General features: G+C 38.9%; 1 protein-coding gene across 5 annotated transcripts in view; it reads left to right on the top strand.

Moving 5' to 3' along the window:
- LOC107556072 (VPS10 domain-containing receptor SorCS2-like) overlaps positions 1 to 20,575 on the top strand; it is a 185,466-nt gene that overhangs the window by 162,845 nt on the left and 2,046 nt on the right. For 2 of the 5 annotated variants that reach the window (XM_016239068.1, XM_016239066.1), the window contains exons 8-26: positions 465 to 554; positions 7,209 to 7,388; positions 7,601 to 7,747; positions 9,536 to 9,638; positions 10,561 to 10,637; positions 11,045 to 11,136; positions 11,969 to 12,076; positions 13,069 to 13,189; positions 13,378 to 13,511; positions 13,681 to 13,809; positions 15,276 to 15,447; positions 15,614 to 15,800; positions 16,114 to 16,247; positions 16,659 to 16,782; positions 18,741 to 18,853; positions 18,962 to 19,084; positions 19,436 to 19,535; positions 20,111 to 20,137; positions 20,429 to 20,531. In XM_016239068.1, the coding sequence (XP_016094554.1) occupies positions 465 to 554; positions 7,209 to 7,388; positions 7,601 to 7,747; positions 9,536 to 9,638; positions 10,561 to 10,637; positions 11,045 to 11,136; positions 11,969 to 12,076; positions 13,069 to 13,189; positions 13,378 to 13,511; positions 13,681 to 13,809; positions 15,276 to 15,447; positions 15,614 to 15,800; positions 16,114 to 16,247; positions 16,659 to 16,782; positions 18,741 to 18,853; positions 18,962 to 19,084; positions 19,436 to 19,535; positions 20,111 to 20,137; positions 20,429 to 20,531 (2,264 nt within the window). Of the gene's footprint in view, positions 1 to 464; positions 555 to 7,208; positions 7,389 to 7,600; positions 7,748 to 9,535; positions 9,639 to 10,560; positions 10,638 to 11,044; positions 11,137 to 11,968; positions 12,077 to 13,068; positions 13,190 to 13,377; positions 13,512 to 13,680; positions 13,810 to 15,275; positions 15,448 to 15,613; positions 15,801 to 16,113; positions 16,248 to 16,658; positions 16,783 to 18,740; positions 18,854 to 18,961; positions 19,085 to 19,435; positions 19,536 to 19,703; positions 19,949 to 20,110; positions 20,138 to 20,428; positions 20,532 to 20,575 lie in introns of those variants that run through there. The other 3 variants (XM_016239069.1, XM_016239067.1, XM_016239070.1) reach the window with 2 other exon arrangements.

Raw genomic sequence — 20,575 nt, 5'->3', positions numbered from 1 at the left:
TGAAGGACTCTGGGTGTTTAACCAACATTAAAAGCAACCAACATTTTATTTTTTTTATTCCTTTTTTCTGATCTTTTATAATTAGCCAATAACTCAAGGACATATTAATTTCTCTCACTCTCCCTCATCCCCCCCTCACTTGCTCAGTTGTTTTTTTGAAGGGATTGCAGCTGTTGAAAAGGAATTCAGATATGCCCTTGAGAAACAGGACTACAGTGTGTGAAATGTTTGTGTTCGGTCAAAGTCATGCTGTTGCACACTGGACACAATTTATGTAAACCATAGAGACCAACAGACAGAGCTTTTGATTCAGTGCTAGTAGAGACTGAATCTGTTGGAATAATACCAGCAGGTAAAATCGACATTGTAAATTGAGATTGAAAAGGATGAATAGGAAAGTGAGAGTGGTTTGTCTCAAAATTGTGATAGTGAAATAAAAACACACTGTCTTTCTTTTTTTTTAGGTAACTACAGGAAATCGAACCAAGTATTACGTCTCATACCGAAGGAATGAATTTGTTCAGATGAGATTCCCTAAATATGCCCTTCCAAAGGTACGGTCCTCAGAAATGTGGCTGTTAAATGACCAATATTTACTCTGAAATCACTTTTGGGTTGTATTCTTGGCAAAAAAAAAAAAACATTTGTATGTTTAAAAAAAATTTTATGTAGTGTATCAGACACTTTTTTGTACTAATCATTCAGCACAAAGGTAATGCAAAGTGATATTTAATATCATAAATGTGTTTCCATATTGTTTGTTTAAAATGTATTTTTAACTTTCTGCTATTCAGTCTCATTCAATCACATCACTGTCAATTAAGCAATATCACACATATCAAGATTGCTGTTTTTTTTCATTAAAACAGTGGTGATTTGTTCCTGAATAAATCAGTGTTTTTGAACACATTGGTTGAGTAAATGATTCCATGATTGAAACGTGAAGTTTAATTGCTGAATGAATCAGTGAGTTTGATCAAATTGGTTAAATGAATGATTCAATGACTCACTTATAAAGACAGTCACTTGATGCTACCTACTGGTGTACTGATGTAACTTGCAGTAACAGTCACTGAAAAATAGCCACCACTAATGCACAAACTGTCAGCATGTCCAAAACTTGCAAACACAGACAAATGGAGTGAAACAAACAGGAAAACTGGTGCATAAATGTTAAATATCCTTAGATTAATTTTGGTACGTTTTTACTAACATCTACTGTAGCAGCTTCATGTGCACGTTTAGTTTTGTGTTTGAAGTTACTGCTGTTTTTGTCATGAACTATGCACTAAATGTGAAATACTGTTTGAAGGTGGTTATTGTTCTTTTATCAACTGCAGCTGTTGTGGATTTCACTTTAAAGCCTGAGACTAACTATGACGTATTGCAGCAATATGTATGAACTGAAGAGCACAGTTGGTGTCTAGCATTGAAACACTACACCATTACAACCCAGATGTGGGTTTAACCTACTGAGGAGCTGTGATGTATGGCAGTAATATGCCGGCGAAAGAAGACAGCTGGCTAAGGGTTACAGCTGATGACTGACCAGGCTGTCTGTGGCTCTAACCCAAGGGAGTACTTCAGTAAAATGCTGGCTGACTGTAATTGAATAACATTGATTGGAGTGGAGGCCAGAGGGGCCTGCTTCATGTATATTTCACCTCAAAGAAAGAGAGGCAGGGAAAGGAGAGAGGCTGTAGGGCAGCTGCTGTCAATGGCATTTGTAACTATGCCAACCATGGATTCACTGTAACAGAGTGAAAGAGAGAGAGAAAAGTGTAAGAGAAAACTTACTACTTTACCAGGCATTTGTCTTAGTGGCAAAGGATAAAAGCTTTGATTTAATTACTGTAGAAGTTGAAAATGCTATATGTTTATTCGCTCAGTGCATATGCAAGGGTTTTTGGATATATTTATCATTTCCCTTTTGTGGTATCATTTGTGGGTTAAAGCCATATTGGTGTTTTTTCCCCTCTCTAGACCCGCTTTTCTGTGCTCTTTTAGTTGCTTGTCGCTTGACTGAGCAGATAGGTCAAATTTTAGACACCCGGTTCAAGAGCCCAGAAGAGAGCAGGAGTGTGTGAGAGAGATGGGGTTGGCTGATGTTGTGCTCATATTTTCCACAGTCAATAATTGAAAACCTTTTGAAAAATGCAAAACCCAATTTCAGTATGCAGTCTGAGGTCTCTCCTGAAGTTCAGTTCTTTACGTTATGGATTAATGATGGTCCTTGGCTCCAGTGGGACGATTTGTTTGTTGTAACATACCTAGGGCACTAAATGGCTAAGCTCCACTTCTTCCTTTCTTTTTTTCCCCTTTCATCCTTCATTTTACTGATTTTAAAACTCATCTCAAATAATTTGTTTGTTTGTTTATTGTTTTAAAAATGTGCATGAAGTAGGCTGCTTTTTATTTTTTTTAAAAAGGGATAGTTCACCCAAAAATGAACATTGTATCATCATTTACTCACCCTTGTTGTTCAAAACCTGCATGACATGTGGAACACAGAAGAATGTGTGTTTTTTGTTTTGGGTTATCTTTCCCTTTAAAGAAGATGTTTGCCATTTAGTGTTTCAGCATGGAATTGAGCCCGTCTAAAATGAACAAATATCATTAGCCTGTCAAATTTCAAGAGGCACATTTCAATCAACTTGATCTCCAATCATTAAGTGCACTTGAGCAACGACGCCATTCTGGAAATTTTTACTTTGTGTTGCATCTCTAATTTTGCAAGCCTGCTTTAAATGTTTCAGCTTAGATAAATGTTGGTATTGCAATCAAATTCTAATCGCCCCTGAACCACACAAAATCACTTAAAAAGGGTCCAGTGCTCTTTTACTTGAAGCAGACTGTGAATAGAAACAATACTATTGATTTGGGCCAAAAAAATATTTCTCCGCTTCAAGACTGGAACCGCATGACCAGAATTCAAATGCACCACTATTGGAGCACAATTAAACCCCCAGACACAGAGAAAAAGCAAACATTCTGCTGGAGTCTTAATATGCCATTTCATTTCTTTTTTTTCTTTTTCTTTACAGATTTCCTGTCTTTCCATCCATCCTTTTGTAGTTACCTATCCCATCCTTCTATCTTAGACACTCGGTCAGCCTGCTGATAATGCACTCAGGGATTGTGACTGTTGGCAGAGCCACAAATGTCCTGCAGCTGTGTCTTGGCTGATAGGGGTCCTGTGCCTGCTGTCAGAGACAGATGGATAGTGCTGTCTTAAGTTCTGATAGTGCTGTTATCAGTACTAGGGACCTGAGTGTCCTATCACACAGTATGACAAAGACAGGACCTATCCAGCCAGGAAAATGTAAGACTTAAAAAGAAAATGAAAGTGCTTCAACTCACAGTTTCCTCTTTTAATCCTCTTGCTCTGTTGTTCTTGTTGCTGTTTGTGTGCTGATTTCGATGATCTTATAATCCTCATTTAAAACTCCCACTCTCTCCAGGGGAACTTTCAGCAGCTGTGTTTAACAGCGATGACTTCACTGTCTTGTGTAAGCCTTGATGGGAAGATGACCTCATTGTTAAAATTTTAATTCACAACTAACTAAAACATGTTGAGCTATTCATATTTGACCCCAAATCAACAGACAGGAATTACATTGCAGTTCTAGACAAGAGGCGTGTTCAGTACCATGTCCAAATCTGATCGAAAAATTAAATAGCAAACATGGAAGCAATCACTCGGCTATTACAATTTGTGATTGCTTATTTCCAGATGTCATCATGAACCTCCTGACAACTAGGTTGGTAAAAGGGTACATTTAATTTGAAATAATATCTGTAAAGCCATGTACACATTTACACTCCCCTCTATATAAGAGCTTCTCTGAAATTTGCTTTAATTTCTTGCTTCTTGCTTTAAGTCTTCAGGGGAAATTGGTACTTTTCAGAAGTGTTTGTGTGTGAATATAGAAAGATATTTTGGGAAGGAAGAGAACATAGGGATGAAACAGGATTAGAAGCCTCTTTAATAGTGAGTTGGAAGAATTTTTTTTTTTTTAGAAGGTTTTTTTTTTTTTTTTCACACTAAACTCTCTTTAAGCCAAGACTTTCCGAGTTGGGTCATTGATCAAAATAAGTTTGTTGATGATACCATTTTGTTTGCATGCGTTTTGTGTTTTGATGAAAAATAGTGATAAATCTTGCCAGAAAACAACTAATTTAGCTGGGTTATGAGGAGACAGACCAGACCACATTTTCTGTCACGCTCTGTGGCACCACAAGAACTATAAAATATACAGATGCAACACAAGTTATACAGCTAATGTTCATCATTATGTTTGTCACATTCGCTACTGTGAAGGGAGTGCGGAGCGAGGAACAAGGAGATGTGGAGTATACTCCAAACAAAGAGACTTTAATGACATCAAGGGAACCAGGAAAACACATGTAGCGGGGAAAGATGACATTCAATACCGGACGAGGGAAACGAAACAGAACAGAGCTTAAAAAGGGAACTTAACGAGGGAATTAATCAGACACACCTGAATCAATGAACAAACACCTGGGAACAATCTGGGAACAGGAACAGGAAGGAAACCAAACATGGGCATAAACCCATAACCCCCCATTGGCTGTTGTGTGGCGCATGGACGTGCCTTCGGGGAGGGGGGAGTAATGTCAGTCCTGTGTCTTGTGTTTTCCTCCCCCACATGCTCCATGTTCGTGCTCCATGTTCAGCGGTACTTGTTCCGGGACCCATGGCGGATCAGGCAGTTCAGGGCGCCATGGTGGAGCAGGCAGACTAGGAAGTCATGGCGGAGCAGGGAACTCAGGGTGCCATGGCGGAGCAGGCAGTTCAGGAGGCCATGGTGGAGCAGGCAGACTAGGAAGTCATGGCGGAGCAGGGAACTCAGGGTGCCATGGCGGAGCAGGCAGTTCAGGAGGCCATGGTGGAGCAGGCAGACTAGGAAGTCATGGCGGAGCAGGGAACTCAGGGTGCCATGGCGGAGCAGGCAGTTCAGGAGGCCATGGTGGAGCAGGCAGACTAGGAAGCCATGGCGGAGCAGACAGTTCAGGAGGCCATGGCGGAGTAGGGAGCTCAGGGGGCCATGGTGGAGCAGACAGTTCAGGTTGACCTCGGCACTCAGCCCGGCCTCAACGGCCGGAGCCCTATAACCACCCCCCAAAAAAATACTTGGGGAAAATATCAACCCCTAAGGCCCTCCGTGGGCCTGACTCGGGTACTGTGGCCCTCCCTGGGCTTGGCTTGGGGACTGGAGCCCTCTCTGGGCTAAACTCTGGGATTGGAGCTCTCTCAGGATTAGACTCGGAGACTGGAGCCCTCTCTGGTCTAAACTCGGGGACTGGAGCCCTCTCTGGGCTAAACTCGGGGATTGGAGCCCTCTCTGGGCTAAACTCGGCGGCTGGAGCCCTCTCTGGGCTAAACTCGGGGGCTGGAGCCAACACTGGAGCTGGCTCAGGGGCTGGAGCCGACACTGGAGCTTACTGGACCTTCCCTCCAGCTTTAGTCCTGTGGTGTCTGGGAGGTCAACGGGGCAGTAGTAATTTGCCCCGATCTAGAACAGCGAGTTGATGGTGGTATCGTCCAACGCTGTCACCGCGGCAAGCCCGCAGAATTCCCAGGCATACTCAAAAAGGGGAGATCTCTGTGGGCTAGGGCGGAGAACCGAGCAGCGATCTCCATAATCGCGGGGGGGGAACGAAACAAAAACACTTTCAAATACGGGGAAAAAAACATGGGAAGAAGAGGCGCAGCTCACTTTTTGCTGGTCTGGTATTCTGTCATGTTCGCCACTGTGAAGGGAGCACGGAGCGAGGAACAAGGAGATGTGGAGTATACTTCGAACAAAGAGACTTTAATGACATCAAGGGAACCAGGAACACACACGTAGCGGGGAAAGATGACATTCAATACCGGACGAGGGAAACTAAACAGAACAGAGCTTAAGAAGGGAACTTAACGAGGGAATTAATCAGACACACCTGAATCAATGAACAAACACCTGGGAACAATAGAACACAATCAGGGAACAGGAACAGGAAAGAAACCAAACATTGGCATAAACTGAATAATGGCGCATAAATGGAGCAAGTGGGGGAGGAAAACACAAGACACAGGACTGACAATGTTGCATTAAAAAAACTTCTTGTCATTTTGGGAAGTGAAAAAGACAGAGAAATATGAAATTGTCGGGCAAATCTATTTAATTCTGACCATAATCATTTGAATGCACGTCATAATAACGATTTTTGAAACCCATAAGTAGAAATTTCCAGGATGACTTTATTGAAGCCTCTTGGAACGTTTTCTGTGCCTAAAATCATTCTTTATATAGAAGCTGCATGTACAGTAGAGATACGTAGTGTGTGTTGGTCCATATGCACATGCATACACACAAGTAGTTACAGATGCTCTTTAAGCGTGTTACTTTATCCTTATCTTCCCTATTCCATTCTTGAATTCTCAGAGCAAACAGGTGTTGTGTAACTGACCTCTCACAGAGGGGTTCAGTGCCTCTAAACTGCTGTTAGTGGGACATAAGTGAGAAATAGCCTTAGAATTTGGTCTCTGAAGCACATTAAAGCTACTCAGCACTTTAGGGACTTTGCTAGCTCTTCACTTAAGTTCTTATGAATGAATTCAGCTGGGGGCATGAGCTTGTACCCTTCATCTTTGTGCCTAAATTAATGCGACCCACTTTCACTTTATTGGGAAGAGCAACATGGTGACAGACTCCCCCGTCCTGGCACAGTCATTGCCACAGCACATGACTGTATGCAGCTAAGCTACCAAAACTGAGGAGCTTAATGTTGATTTGGTATTTTAAGGCAAACCAGAAGAGCTAATTATAGGATGGATTCATTAAATGTTCATGCTTTCATTACATCTAAATCTGTCCCTACACAGTTCATGTTCCAACTCATTTCTTCACAGCAGCTCAAAATAAACTTCATTTCAAAGCAACTAAGTATAATCACCATAGATTTATATTCAGCACTTTTTTGTGGTTGTTTTCTGTAAGCTCAAGTGAAAGCATTCAGCTTTTCTGTCTCTCTTCACACAAAGACGCAAGCCCAAACGAATTATGATGTTAATTATTTGTACCTGCTGAGAAAACTGAAACTGTCATTTGCATTGAACTTATTTCACTTTTATCTTTACATGAGGTTCTAATCTCCTTGTGTGGTATCTTTCTGCTTTTCTCTGTTTTTGTCTTTCTGTGCAGGATGTGCAAATTGTGAGTACAGACGAGAATCAGGTATTCCTGGCTCTGCAGGAATGGTATCAGACAGACACGTACAACCTCTACCAGTCAGATCCACAAGGAGTCTATTACTCCATTGTGTTGGAGAACGTCCGTAGCACCAAGCAGCCTGAAGAGAATGTCCTCATCGACATCCTAGAGGTCAGCATTTCATCGCTTTGTAAAACAAGGCAGTGTGAGATTTACATCCTACCTTTTGCATAGTGAACTAAAAATAGCTCAGCTGTGGTAAAGTTTACATTGTTAGAGACCTTTCCCTGTAACATTTTAAAAACACACACATAAAAATTGGGTGTGACTGCTTCTGATGTCTAGTAACTCTGCCACATCTTTTGGTTGTGTGTGTTTTTCAGGCTCGTGGCATCAAGGGCGTATTCTTAGCCAATCAAAAAGTAGATGGAAAAGTGATGACTCTCATCACCTACAACAAAGGCAGAGACTGGGAACCACTGGCTCCTCCCACAACTGATATGAATGGCAAACCTGTCAGCTGCAAGCAGGTAAATTTGTCTGCTCATTCCTCATTCCAGCTTCCATTCCAGCAATTAAAATGGTCTTTTGGATTTCTATGTATCTATCAGTGCTAAATTACTTCTGGTCTAGCTTCTGCACCCATTTTATTTGTGTAGGACTGAGTTTGAGAAATCCTTTCTGGGGACAATGAAAGTTAAGCAGAATAATCACTATTTTTCTTTTGTTTTTAAGCCACTTTTTATACCTTTCAGTTAATACTTGGATTCTCAAACATATTATTTACATGGGATATTCATAAGTAAGCTACCGTGCAAACATTTAGTAAGATTATTATTTAGAAAAGAAATGTAATACTTTTATTAATACCTTTATTCAAAACGAATTAAATTAATAAAAAGTGACAGTAAAAACTTCTAAAAAGATTTCTATTTCAGATGCTGTTCTTTTGAACTTTCTATTTAGCAAAGATTTTTGAAAAAAATATATAATGGTTTCTACTAACATATTTAGCAGCACAATTGTTTTCAATTTTGATAACAATAAGAAATGTTTCTTGAGCACCAAAACAGCATATTACAGTGATTTCTGATGGATCATGTGACACTGAAGACTGCAGTAATGACTGCTGAAAATTCAGCTTTGCATCACAGGAATAAATTATTAAAAGATTAAAATAGGAAAACTGTTGTTTTAAATTGTAATAAAGTTCACAATATTCCTCTTTTACTGTATTTTCGCTCAAATAAATGCAGCTGTTGTGAGCAAAAAACGTTAAAAAACTCTTACAGACCCCAAAGTTTTGAATGGAAGTGTACATAATATACTCACAAACTAAAAACAGTTTGCAAACTCCATATTTGATTAAAATATAATTGTGTAGATATAATTTTCCCTTCAGTTCATTGCATATTCATACCAACAAAATCGTGACTTTAATTCATTATACATCTACAGATATACATCCAGCCCACACTCAGCTTTTTTCCTGTTCAGGAAGATTGTACCGCAACTGTCTCAGACACAGACGTGAAGTCACTGACCCCTCGATCTGACTCATCTCCCGCTGTTTTCAGTTGAGAGTTGGTGGGCAGAGCAGCCAATGATTCTGCTGCTGTCTCATGAGACAAACGATCTGAGTCATCAATCCCCACACACACACACAGCTAGAGATGATATGTATCATTATAAATGCCCATTTTAAATACTGTGACTGGTAGCTGGCCATTAATTATGGCACAAATAAGGTTTCTGGCTAACCTGAGACAAGACGAAATAAGATATCAATTACAAGTTGAAAGGACATATATCGGCTTCTCTCTCCTTTATTGTCTCTCTAGCCAACCCTTCTCACATCTTCATCTCTCAGCTGTCTATTTGACATGTCTTTTTTCTCATTGTTCTCTTCTCCTCCTCACATGTCAACACTCTCTCTTCCTTCCTCATTAATTTTTTATCATTTTGACTGCTCATCTTGCCATTTATTCTCCTTTTTTATTGCAACCCTGTTGAGGTTTTTGGCACCTTAAATATGCATGTATATTCATGCTCTGGTCCATCTTTTATCTGGAACATTATGTAGTATGACTTGTGAAGTGGTTTTGAATTACGGACTGCTTACTGTAGAACTTAGACTGTTATTAGTGTGTGTTAAAGCAAGTTTTGTGTGTTTTTCAATGAGTCTAGATTCTCTACTAAGTGCACACCTTATGTAAAACACTGGTTGGTGGTGCATCTATTTGGTAATCAGATTGTCATGATTGCCAAAGTGCAAAAAAAAAAGTCAGAGAGAATAATATTTTTTTGTCTCTTCCTAGCCTGACTGTCACCTCCATCTCCACTTGCGATGGGCTGACAACCCGTACGTATCTGGAACGGTCCACACTAAAGATTCTGCCCCAGGCCTCATAATGGGTGCAGGTCAGTCTCCATGACAACTGTTACACATCAGCGTTGTCACCATAGTGGTGAGGAGTCTAAAAACTCAAATCAAATGAAGCTCTGTACTCCTCAACTTTTCAATTGCAAGGAATAATTATAGTCCAGATCCAAATATGCACTACAGCATGCTTAGGGAAATTGTGATAGTGTGTACAAAGCAGACTATTTCTTCACAAAAAAAGGAAAGGAATGCTGAGAAATATTTTTAGGGGAAAAATTAAATGTGATGAACCTTGTTTCTTTTTCCATTTCTGAATGTTGTGCACTGCCATTGAGCCCACACTGAGGCATACAAGGAGGCAGGCATAGATATATGAAATATTTGCTCTTTATTGCCACAGGGTTCATGGGGAATTGAGGAAGACAATACATTAATGTTCTTGAATCCAAGGCTAGAGCTATTGCCAGTTCACAAGGTCATCAAGTCTGTCCATTTCCTCAGGGTTACAGACATGTAACACACACACACACACACACACACACACACACAAAGACACAGACAGTGTCACAGTGACTTGTTCACTCTTGACTTATTTCTCTTACTAACAAACACCTGAGTGGTCTCTTGTTTTAAACGCCGTTGCAGCTTGTTCTCACCATATAAATGTATATGTACCGTAAGCACCGAGTCTCCAAAATCCTGCTTTCTCTTGCTATTATTGTGCACTTCCTCAGTAAAATGTTCAGCTCTGACTAGTTCTCAGCCTTTGATCCACAATAGCCTCCTGTTTTCTTACAGTTTCAGTCTTTTTATATGTAACTCACTCACGTCTACTCCTCCTCTCCTAAAATTAAACAAAGTGAGAAATTGCTGCTTCGCCTCAAGTTAAAAAGAAAATTAAAGACACTCTCTCCCTCTTTGTATTTATGTAAAGATATTCTGTGTGTATCTTCTCTTCAGGTAACCTTGGCTCTCAGCTGGTTGAATATAAAGAGGAGATGTACATCACCTCAGACTGTGGCAAGACCTGGAGACAGGTGAGAATGAACACAGAAAAGACACTAATGATCTGCAGACTTGTTTTACAATGACTTTTTGGTGTCAGAAAAAAGCTTCATTATAGCTTCTTCTGTGGCTTGTCACAACTCTTTCGGTTTGCTCTTTGTATTTAACACCCACCTTTCCAAACAGACTTGGTTTCGGTTTGCTCATTGAATTCAGATCTCTGTTCCTCTTGTTCCCATTCTGCCCAATTTCGTTTGACACCCTCTCTTTTGCTGCCGTTTCAGAACTCACTATGTGACAGACTTATTTCTCTGCCACATAGTGAGCTGCCTCTCATTTGCTCAGCTCTATTTTTCTCAAATGACATTACATTTTGATTGACAATTATGAGGATGAACTTAAAATGCCTTCAAGAACTTATTTCATTTGCTCACTGTAGGTTTTTGAAGAAGAGCATCACATTCTTTATCTGGATCATGGTGGTGTCATTGTGGCCATTAAGGACACCTCAATCCCTTTAAAAATACTCAAGTAAGATCGATTTTTTTTCTTCTGTAATGTAATGTCTGGACATAATTTCTAAGCATTTAAACTCAAACGCTTCAATAAACACAAATGTATCCAGTGGCTGACATGACACAGACTGACAGAAGAACTTATAAAAAAGAGAAACTGAGTAGTAAACACTGCAAACAGGGTCAGGCTAGTATGAAAAACAGGAATTCAAGACTTTCCCTCCCTGGCTTTTTGCTGACCTGGTTGTGCTGATAATCCTTTGAGTGAGAGCTTTAAGAAGCTCATTTAGCTCTTCAGACCACCCTGAGTTCCCAAGCAGCCTAAATCTCTTCCTTCACACTCAGACAACTCTTTACCCTTGTAATATGAAGTGATTCACATACTAGATAGTAAGTTCACCTTGCTTCACAAATGTGCATAAAGAGGAGACCTATGTAGATCAAAGAGAAAATCATTACTATCTCACACATAAGCCTTGAAGCCTTTCATCAGGCATTGAGTCTTGGCAGTACAAACACTACTTCTGTCAGGGTAAAACTAAGAACTTGTAGTGCTTATGCTGGCTTGTAGCCTACAAACTCTCATGTTCACACTGTGAGATTCAACGCCAATGGAGTGATTTTTGAACAGTATGTTCAGAATTTTTATAAAGAGAGAAATTAATGATGTATCACATATAATTAACTTTAGAAGGTTTTTTGAAAGGTGTAAACTGGGTTTCACGTTCGGTTAACTAAGATACAAATGTCTTCACTCAAAGCAGAGACTTATAATAGGTCATATGATATTATATACAACTTTGTTTTCCTTATGTGTACTGTTAATGACAACACATGTTTTGGCTTAGATTCAGCATAGATGAAGGACGATCATGGAGCATCCACAACTTCACCAGCACTTCTGTGTTTGTGGATGGACTTCTAAGCGAACCTGGAGATGAGACACTGGTTATGACGTGAGTATGAGCCCTCTGAAAATTGAACAGGAGTTACTAGTCCACAAATGAAAACATGAAGATTTTGTCACCATTTACTCACCTTTATGTTGTTTCAAAACTTGTATGACTTACTTACTTCTGTACGACAGAGAAAAAGTTGCACAGAAGAACTATCCATTTAAGACTATTGTTGGGCAATATTTTTATTTTGGAGTAATAGAAAATCAAATTTTCTGAAAGATTAAGGCAAAGTATATTTTATTCTGTGCTTCCTGTGTTGATTTTATGGCCCTTAGTACATACAGTAATATAAACTTGCTTTTCTTTTCTTTCACTTATTTTGTTTGTGCTGTTTGAACATAATCCCGACCTGAAAGGGTTATGAAAAATATTTTTTTCTTCCAATTACATTTTGCTATCAGGCCTTTAGTCCATCATTGTATCATTGAATATTCATTGTAGAAGTGCATTTATAAAATTGGACACAGACCATGCTTATGGTAAAAAAAAAAAAAGGTCAAATTTTTCTTATCTCAGCTATGAGTGCAATGCCGGATGATCAAATCATTTTTAATTGTTTGTGGCACTCCTGCACTGAATTCTACAAAACACAGATACAGGGTTCCACCTTGTGGCGGTGAACAGTGCTTTATTTGAGATGAAGTAGAGAGCATCTTCCCATAGACCCCAAACAGCAGGTGGTCTCTGTATTATAAAGAGGCTGCCCTTTTGATAAAGGCAATGTGAAATTCAAAGGCCTCAATTAAAGAGGCCCCCGCTCATTAGTAAAGCACGTTCATGTGTCTGTCCACTTGCTTGTTCCGTTCCCAAGATGCATAATTGGATAGACAATGTGTTGTGACTTGAAATCAAAGTTTTTCAGTGAAAGGAATGAATGACTTTTGTCTCAACGTTTACGGATTGAGGGATAATGGGATGTTTATGGATGGAGGGATGCATTAATGGACAGACGAAGGCTTATGTTTATGGATGTTTACTGTTGTGGACAGGGTATTTGGCCACATAAGTTACCGTTCGGATTGGGAGCTGGTGAAGGTGGATTTCCGACAGTCATTTCCCAGACAGTGCACAGAAGCTGATTATGACTCCTGGAAACTCACTGACCTACAGGTAACATCAGGCTGTTTTTCTGACCTCCTACTCAAGCAGTTAAAAAAACAATAAGAAAGAAGATATAAAGATTATTTAATCAAAACGAAATACTACTACTAATACCACTAATACTCTAATGGAAATACATTTTCATTTATGTTGTGAATAAATTTACTATTCAAATGGAAACAAGTTTTCTCCCACAGGGAGAGAAATGCATCATGGGCCAGGAACGAATGTACAGGAGGAGGAAAGAGTCATCGTTCTGCATTAAAGGGAAGAGCTATACATCAGCTTTAACAGCTAAACCTTGCCAGTGCACAGAGAAAGACTTTGCCTGGTATGAAACGGAGAGATAACCTTTGCACATTTCAGGCCAATTGCAATTATACACAGATGTCTTTGCTGTAACAGACACTCTTTACTTCACTTTCACACCCCAGTGCAGTGCATTGTGAATTCGATCTGGGGCTAAAAATAGAGCTTTACGTCTCTCTGTGTACTCTCAGTGACTACGGCTTTGAGCGTGCTCCCAGCCTCAGGTTAGAGGGGGATCGCTGTTATCCTGATTTCTGGCATGATCCTGACGCTCCACCTGAAAACTGCCATTTAGGACACAGCTACAAGTCCAGCACAGGGTAATACACTCACACACACTGCTGAACATCAGGAAATGCAGGGCATAATCACCACACTTACTGAATGTGTCAGTTTTTACACTGATCAAGCACAGTAAATGACACTACAGAAAACACCCACTCATGCATATACAGTAATAGACACTTTAGATTAAAATGCAAAGCTTTTGAAAGGCAGATCAAATCAGTACCATGTCCACGTGTCTTTTGAAATCAGATCTTCGTCTAAATGGTCAGATGATATTTCAAGTACTAGTTTCACTGTTCAGGTCACATCACACATGTAATGTCAGTACACAATAATACCTGTAGCTGTGTCCAGATACACTCATTTTGTCCCATATTCACTTGTTAAGTTGTGACGTATCGAGTACTGTTGCTGGATACAAACCTCCACTCCTTTCCAAGTGAGAATAATATCTCAACATCCGTTTATAAGCACTATTCATTTATAACACATATATAGCTAAGTTTTTCATTGTGTACGCTATAGTCTTCAGGCTCTCTGTGACTCAGACACCAGTATTTTAACGATTCTGCTTGGGAAGATGAATCACTGTCAGGAACTGAGGTTCCGCTATGGAGATAAAAGTTAGGATCGTGATTTTTCAGTAGTACTACTGTATATTACCACCATTTGATGGTTTCTTATTGAGCGATCGGACCCAGAAAATAGTGACACACCATGTCAACAACTGGATAGCAAACTATGTGATGATCCCTATGCAGTGCATAGTGAATGAGTGAACAAGTCAACAGTTTGCACGATTGTGTTACTTATGTTGTCTCATGCTTCATGAACACTGTGATGAACTTGAGCTTGAGCAATTTCCAGTTCTCACGGACATTATTACTATAGCAACCAAAGCAGATAGATTGTATACAGGAACAGATAAGATTTCATTGCTTCCAAAATATTAATCAAAAAGATTTTAATTTTTTTTAAAAAGGCCATACTGAGCTGTGTTAAGGAGAGCAGCAGACCCTCATTCAGAAAAACCTCAGCTGACAAAAAAAGTTGTTTGTTTATCAGTTTTTTTGAGACAATACCTTTCTGGACACATTATATACATGTTTTATGCACCTCTTAAAGCAAATGAAGAGTTCAGATGCAAAAGCCTCTAAGTACGTCTGACGTTTTTCTTTAAAATTAGCATTTCTTTCTGGCTACTATGCATAGGTTTCTATGCAAGTACTGGTACTTCTGAATGGGTTGAGGTTGGGATTTAGCGCATTTGAAGTGAAAGTACTTGATGAAGATATACTATGTGTGGAGTGCATTCACTCAGTATCTTTATCTCGTTTTTGACCAAGATGGCTTTTAGAGGCTTTTGCATTGGAACTCTTCAAATTATTATAGGTATTTAATTTTTCCATGACTCCAGGCCACAACATGACATGGATTTTCCAGTTTAAGGTAAATTAAAACAAGTCAAGCCTAACATGTCTTGTGTTGTCTGTTGTAGTTACAGGAAGGTCATCGCTAATGTTTGTGAGGGTGGCTTGAATAAAGAACAGAGCGCAAAGCAGCATCCTTGCCCTTTGCTGGCCCCTAAAGGCCTTCAGCTGGGCATCAAAGGACAGATGCTGGCCGTGGCACCTGGTGATGACATCACATTTATAGTCCATCAGGAACAGGTGAAATGCATGGATAATTTATTCAACTTGCAGTTTCATAATTTGAATGTTAAAATGTAAGAAAATTCTAAATAGAAAATGTAAAGATATATAGGCAAAGACAAATGTTTCACTAATTTGTAGGCATCTTTAACTTTTATTTGTTTCATTGTACATCCCTCCTCAGGGTGACACCACCAGAACCAGATATCAGGTGGATTTAATGGACGGCGTCAGGGCTATATATGAAAACCTGACTGTCACAGATGAACCCATTCAGCACCGTTACGAGAAGCCAGGTGTTTACCGTGTCAATGTGAAGGCTGAAAACTCTGCTGGACATGACCAAGCCACACTTTACATCCAGGTCACAGGTCAGTAAAATCTTCAGAAATGAATCAGAATCAAGTGAGTTCAAAGGCTGCTGCATAAAATTTTGGAACATAATGATTAGTATGATCTATAATACTGTGAGGTTGAAAGGTTTTTACTGAATCATAACTCAGAATCAGGCCTATGTGTAATCTGCACAAAGAAAGCTCAGATTTGACCGAATAATGATGGAAGTTGTACACATTCCTCACACTATATATGCTATTTTATCTCAAGATAGACTTAACATATTTTTTCCCTGGAACTCTCAATTTGTCTGTTTCTGTTTCTGTTTTGATCCCACTTTCTCTCCAGCTCCTCTTCAAGATGTCCATCTGGAGGTGGTCCCAATCGCTGGCAGAAATCAAGAAGTAAATCTCACAGCTATAGTGCTGCCCACTGAGGCAAACCTTACAGTGTTTTACTGGTGGATTGGAGATAACCTTCAGGTAATTAATAATATTCTATAAACAATATACTCATAATACATGATTTTTAGGTACTGCCATAAATACTATTGCAGAAGCTCATGTTTTCTGTTTTATATTAGGTGTTTGTGTGCAGTATTAAAATTATTGTGCTGACTTTAAAACAAAATAGTAATGAGGGTATGTAATAAATTAATTGGCATTGAAAGATTATATGCATACTTGCGTGTGATTGTAATGAGAAGTTTTAAGATTAATGGTCCATATAGTCCATATACAGCATGCACGTGTAGTCTCATCCATGTAAAAAAAATGGAAGAAATTGACCTGGAATTAATTCGAGATGCTTATGGTTAAAGGTTCAGGTGTAGCCGTTAAAGTGATGCCTTTACACTTACATAGACATGTATGATGTGTCTTTCCCCTCGACAGCCAAAGCTGACCCTGGAGAACAGTCTGATTGCAAGGTTCTCTGAGGAGGGGGAAGTTCCTGTGACTGTTCAGGCTTCTAATGGTCGATCCATGGTACAGGACAGCAAGACTGTCATTGTCTATGGTAAGATCAAACACCCCTTGATACAGCATCAGCATCAGGGGCGGACTGGCCATCTGAGCACCAGGAGTTTTCTCTGTGGGCCGGCCTGCTGCTACAGAAATATATATATATAAAGAATGAATGATAGTTACGTATCCTTCATATTCAGCCGAGGCGAATGGCCCAAATAGCCAAATTCTGTCATTTCAGTAATGAATCTCAACTGTTCAACTCAATCATACATATTTAGCATGTTCAGAGTGCATTGGTCCAACATCGTCAATGTTAAAATGTTTGAGATGGCCAGTCAAATCAAAGAAGGCAAGTTTACTGTTCACAGATTTTCGAGCAAGAATTCTAGCGTAATGCTTTTTAATGGTTGAAGAATGTGAGATAATACATATAAGCAGCTGAACATGACGAGGCCTAATCCAGCAATATAATCCAATAATCTGTTTTACAATAAAAATGGTAATTGACTGAAAATTATATCTAGGATATCCTTGGGCGAATTTCACCAATTTGAATATACATAAAGCTCAAAGTCAGAGTTATCATCCTCAGAACTGTTTTTTTTTTCAGAAAATACCTAGGTTTATTATCGGCAACCATTTGATTTTGGCTATGTCCATGCAGGACTGTGTTAAAAAAAGGAAGGAGAAATTCACCTAAAATGCAAACTGTCACCATTTATTTATTCACCCTTAAATCTTTCCAAAGCCATATGGCCCAATTTTTTATCATGGTTTCTGTGCTACTTTCAAAGTCTTCTCTGGATTTTCTATGGAAAAGGGCTGTGTAAAAATGCTTTCAAATTCTATTTGCCATGTAAACCAGGAAAGACAAATTATTACTTGAAGTGCAGCAGTCATCCATTAATGTTAATGAGAAGCACAAACGACCAGTTATTTCAATTAAATATTTTTAAATAGTATTTCGTTTTCTGTTGAGTTATATTTTTATGTTAGCAAGTGGTGTTAAATTGCCCTGCACATCAGGAAGCCAGTGTGTTATGGTGCTTTAGTCCCTGCATGTACTGCATGAATAATCTGGGCCTTGTGACGACAACAGATTGTATATAATTAAACATCAGAGGAACACTGTCAATACTGAAGAGTTTCAAACTGATTGGGAACTAATGCCACAATCAGTGTATAGAGTTCATTTGTTTTGATCTGTGTTACATTTAAAACCAAACCTGAGGTCTAACCCTATTTCTTTCTTGTAATGAGAGTGTTAAATAGAACTGAAATATTCATGTGATTCCAGAACTGGAATGAATATTTATGAGCGTGGTGTGATAGGGATGAGGTCATGCTTGGAAAGCAGAAATGACAGTCTCCCTCAGAGACAATGTTCAGCTTGAATGCAAAATAAACAACTGTTGTGCATAGTCTCACTTCACTTATTTCATATTGTTTGTCCTCAAGCTAAAAGTAAACCTTTTGGTTACGCTATTTAATAATTTATTTTGGATGACTTGCCAACTTAAGTTTCTGTAGAGAAATGACTTGCCTGGAAGATTTTCAGTTTTTTTTTTTAGAAATCACATCTTTTGAACTGGTTATATGAGTCTTTTTTTCTTCACATTTTTCAAGTCAATTGAAAGTTTTAAAGGTATATAGTTATACATTTAAATTATCTTTATTTACCGTAATTAATCACCTTCATGTCATTCCAAACCCATATGCTTTGCTATAGTTAAAGGAGTAACAAGGTTATGTGAGTGTGCGACTGATTGAAAGTCTTTGTCTACCTCACCTCTTGCCTCTTGTTGGGCAATAGCATCACCTCAAATAGTGAGGCTTTTGGTTGAACTAATACGAGTTAACTGATTATTAATTATTGTATTGTTTTTGTATTATTGTTGTATTATTATGCAATAGAGGTGTGAATCTCTCAGTAGGTTTTTTTGCAACTGCAATATTAACTTTAATATGTTCATAATACCTTGTTTATAATACAGCGTCTCTCTTCAGATCAATTCCAGATCATCTCATTGAGTTTCAGTCACAATTTGGATCGCTTTAACCCAAATATCCCTGAATGGAGACAAGATGTGGGACAAGTCGTAACCAAGATTCTCGCTAAGGTTCTCGTCTCAATCATTAACACATACACACACACATTAGAGCTCTGTTTGTTTTATTATGCAAAACATAATAAATGTACTCATCATGGCGCACTCTGTGTCTGATAGCTCACGGGGGTTCCTCAGGACTCTTTAGTTACCATGGTGAAGCCCGGTCTTCCCACCACTGCAGACCTGTATGTTCTTCCTCAAGAGAGCACACCAGTGAAGAGGAGTGTGTTTGTGGATAAGGTAGATGTCATGTTGCTTGGGATAATGAAGCCATCTCAGGTATGAGAAGAGATACATCCTTAGACAACAAAACATTATTCTAGCAAAAGAGTTGTTGATACGGTGACCTAAAATGAGGACATCCTCAAACAACGTGTTAGAACCTGAAGATACTATTTGCATCAGAAGTAAACATGATACACAGCAAATGGATAAGTTAGGGAATTAATTTCTTGCTTATGGCTTACCTTGATTACTAAGGCACAATGAAAGAAATGGTAATAATTAGCATATAATAAGAATATTTTAAGTGATATTTGTTTAGCATTTAACTATAATGTTCTTGTGTGTGTGTGTTCTTCATGTGCGTAGCATGTGCCCACCATAAAGCAGGTTCTGAGTGAGAACAACGTGAGCTTCATTGTGAGAGGAGGGTTAAGAGTATTGGTGACTCTGGCAGACTCGGATAGAGGTGAGCAAAATAAAACAGATTTCACCACCTGACAGACACAAACACACACACACACACACACACACATGCACACATCTAGAATGTATGTCAGTGAGCCACTTAATGATTACAGTACTACAGCAAGCACTTCATCAATAATTACTAAAACATAACCACTGTATTTCAAAGGACCTATAACTAGTGACGTGTCTGCCAGCACGACACAGACTGGTGCGTCACCTCTACCTCTTGCTTTTAGAAGTGTCATCTTTGTTCTTTAAGTATAGTGATCTGCTCATACGGTGATAGAAATAATGCAATACTGTCTTCTGTCTCTGTCCTGTTTTTGATCTAGTTGTTACGTAGAGTTGACTTCATTTACTCTTCATATGTATGCTTCTGTTGGCTTGCATTTCTGTTTGGGTTTTGAGCTGTCAGTCACAGTGCTCGTTGGTCTGAATAACATGCATGTTTGAGTTTTCTTTACTGTAAACATTTGATTTAAACTTCATTCGTTTTGTTTTTATTTTTAGTTTGTTTTGTAGTTGTTTGAAAGTTTGTGAAAGTTTCTTCTTTCACTGTTGTTTGTGTCACAGCCACACCAATGCCTTCAACCACACAAGGTGTGTACATTTGTGTGTGATCATTGCGTGTGATTTTGGTTCTGGTTTTAATTTGTTTTGTTGTTGTTTTTTAATTGTTTGGTAAGTTTACAAATAGTTATCATTAGAGCCAGGTGATAGTTAAAGGGTTCACCCAAAAATGAAAAAATGAGTAAACTATCCCTTTAATGATTTACGGGTTAGCAGAATCAAAGTTTGTATGAAATGAATTGCAAATGGTTGCCAACCGTTTGATAATTATGATAAAGGAAGTATTAAACTGTGATGATCAGAGATGCTCCTCTTCTGCAGGCTCTGGTTTGGCTGCAGCAGGTCCAGGTGTTTGGGCTCTAGCTGTCTTTCTCCTCATCAGTCTGATCTCTGCTGCAGCATTCATACTCTTCAAATTTAAAAGGTTTGTCCTTTTCTCAGGTTTTATTCTATTTATACTGCAATATT

The sequence above is a fragment of the Sinocyclocheilus grahami genome, unplaced genomic scaffold (assembly GCF_001515645.1).
Source record: "Sinocyclocheilus grahami isolate Dianchi unplaced genomic scaffold, SAMN03320097.WGS_v1.1 scaffold554.1, whole genome shotgun sequence".
In the NCBI taxonomy this organism is placed as follows: domain Eukaryota; kingdom Metazoa; phylum Chordata; class Actinopteri; order Cypriniformes; family Cyprinidae; genus Sinocyclocheilus; species Sinocyclocheilus grahami.
The sequence above is the reverse complement of the archived record's forward strand: the minus strand, read 5'-3'. Positions and strand labels throughout refer to the sequence as shown.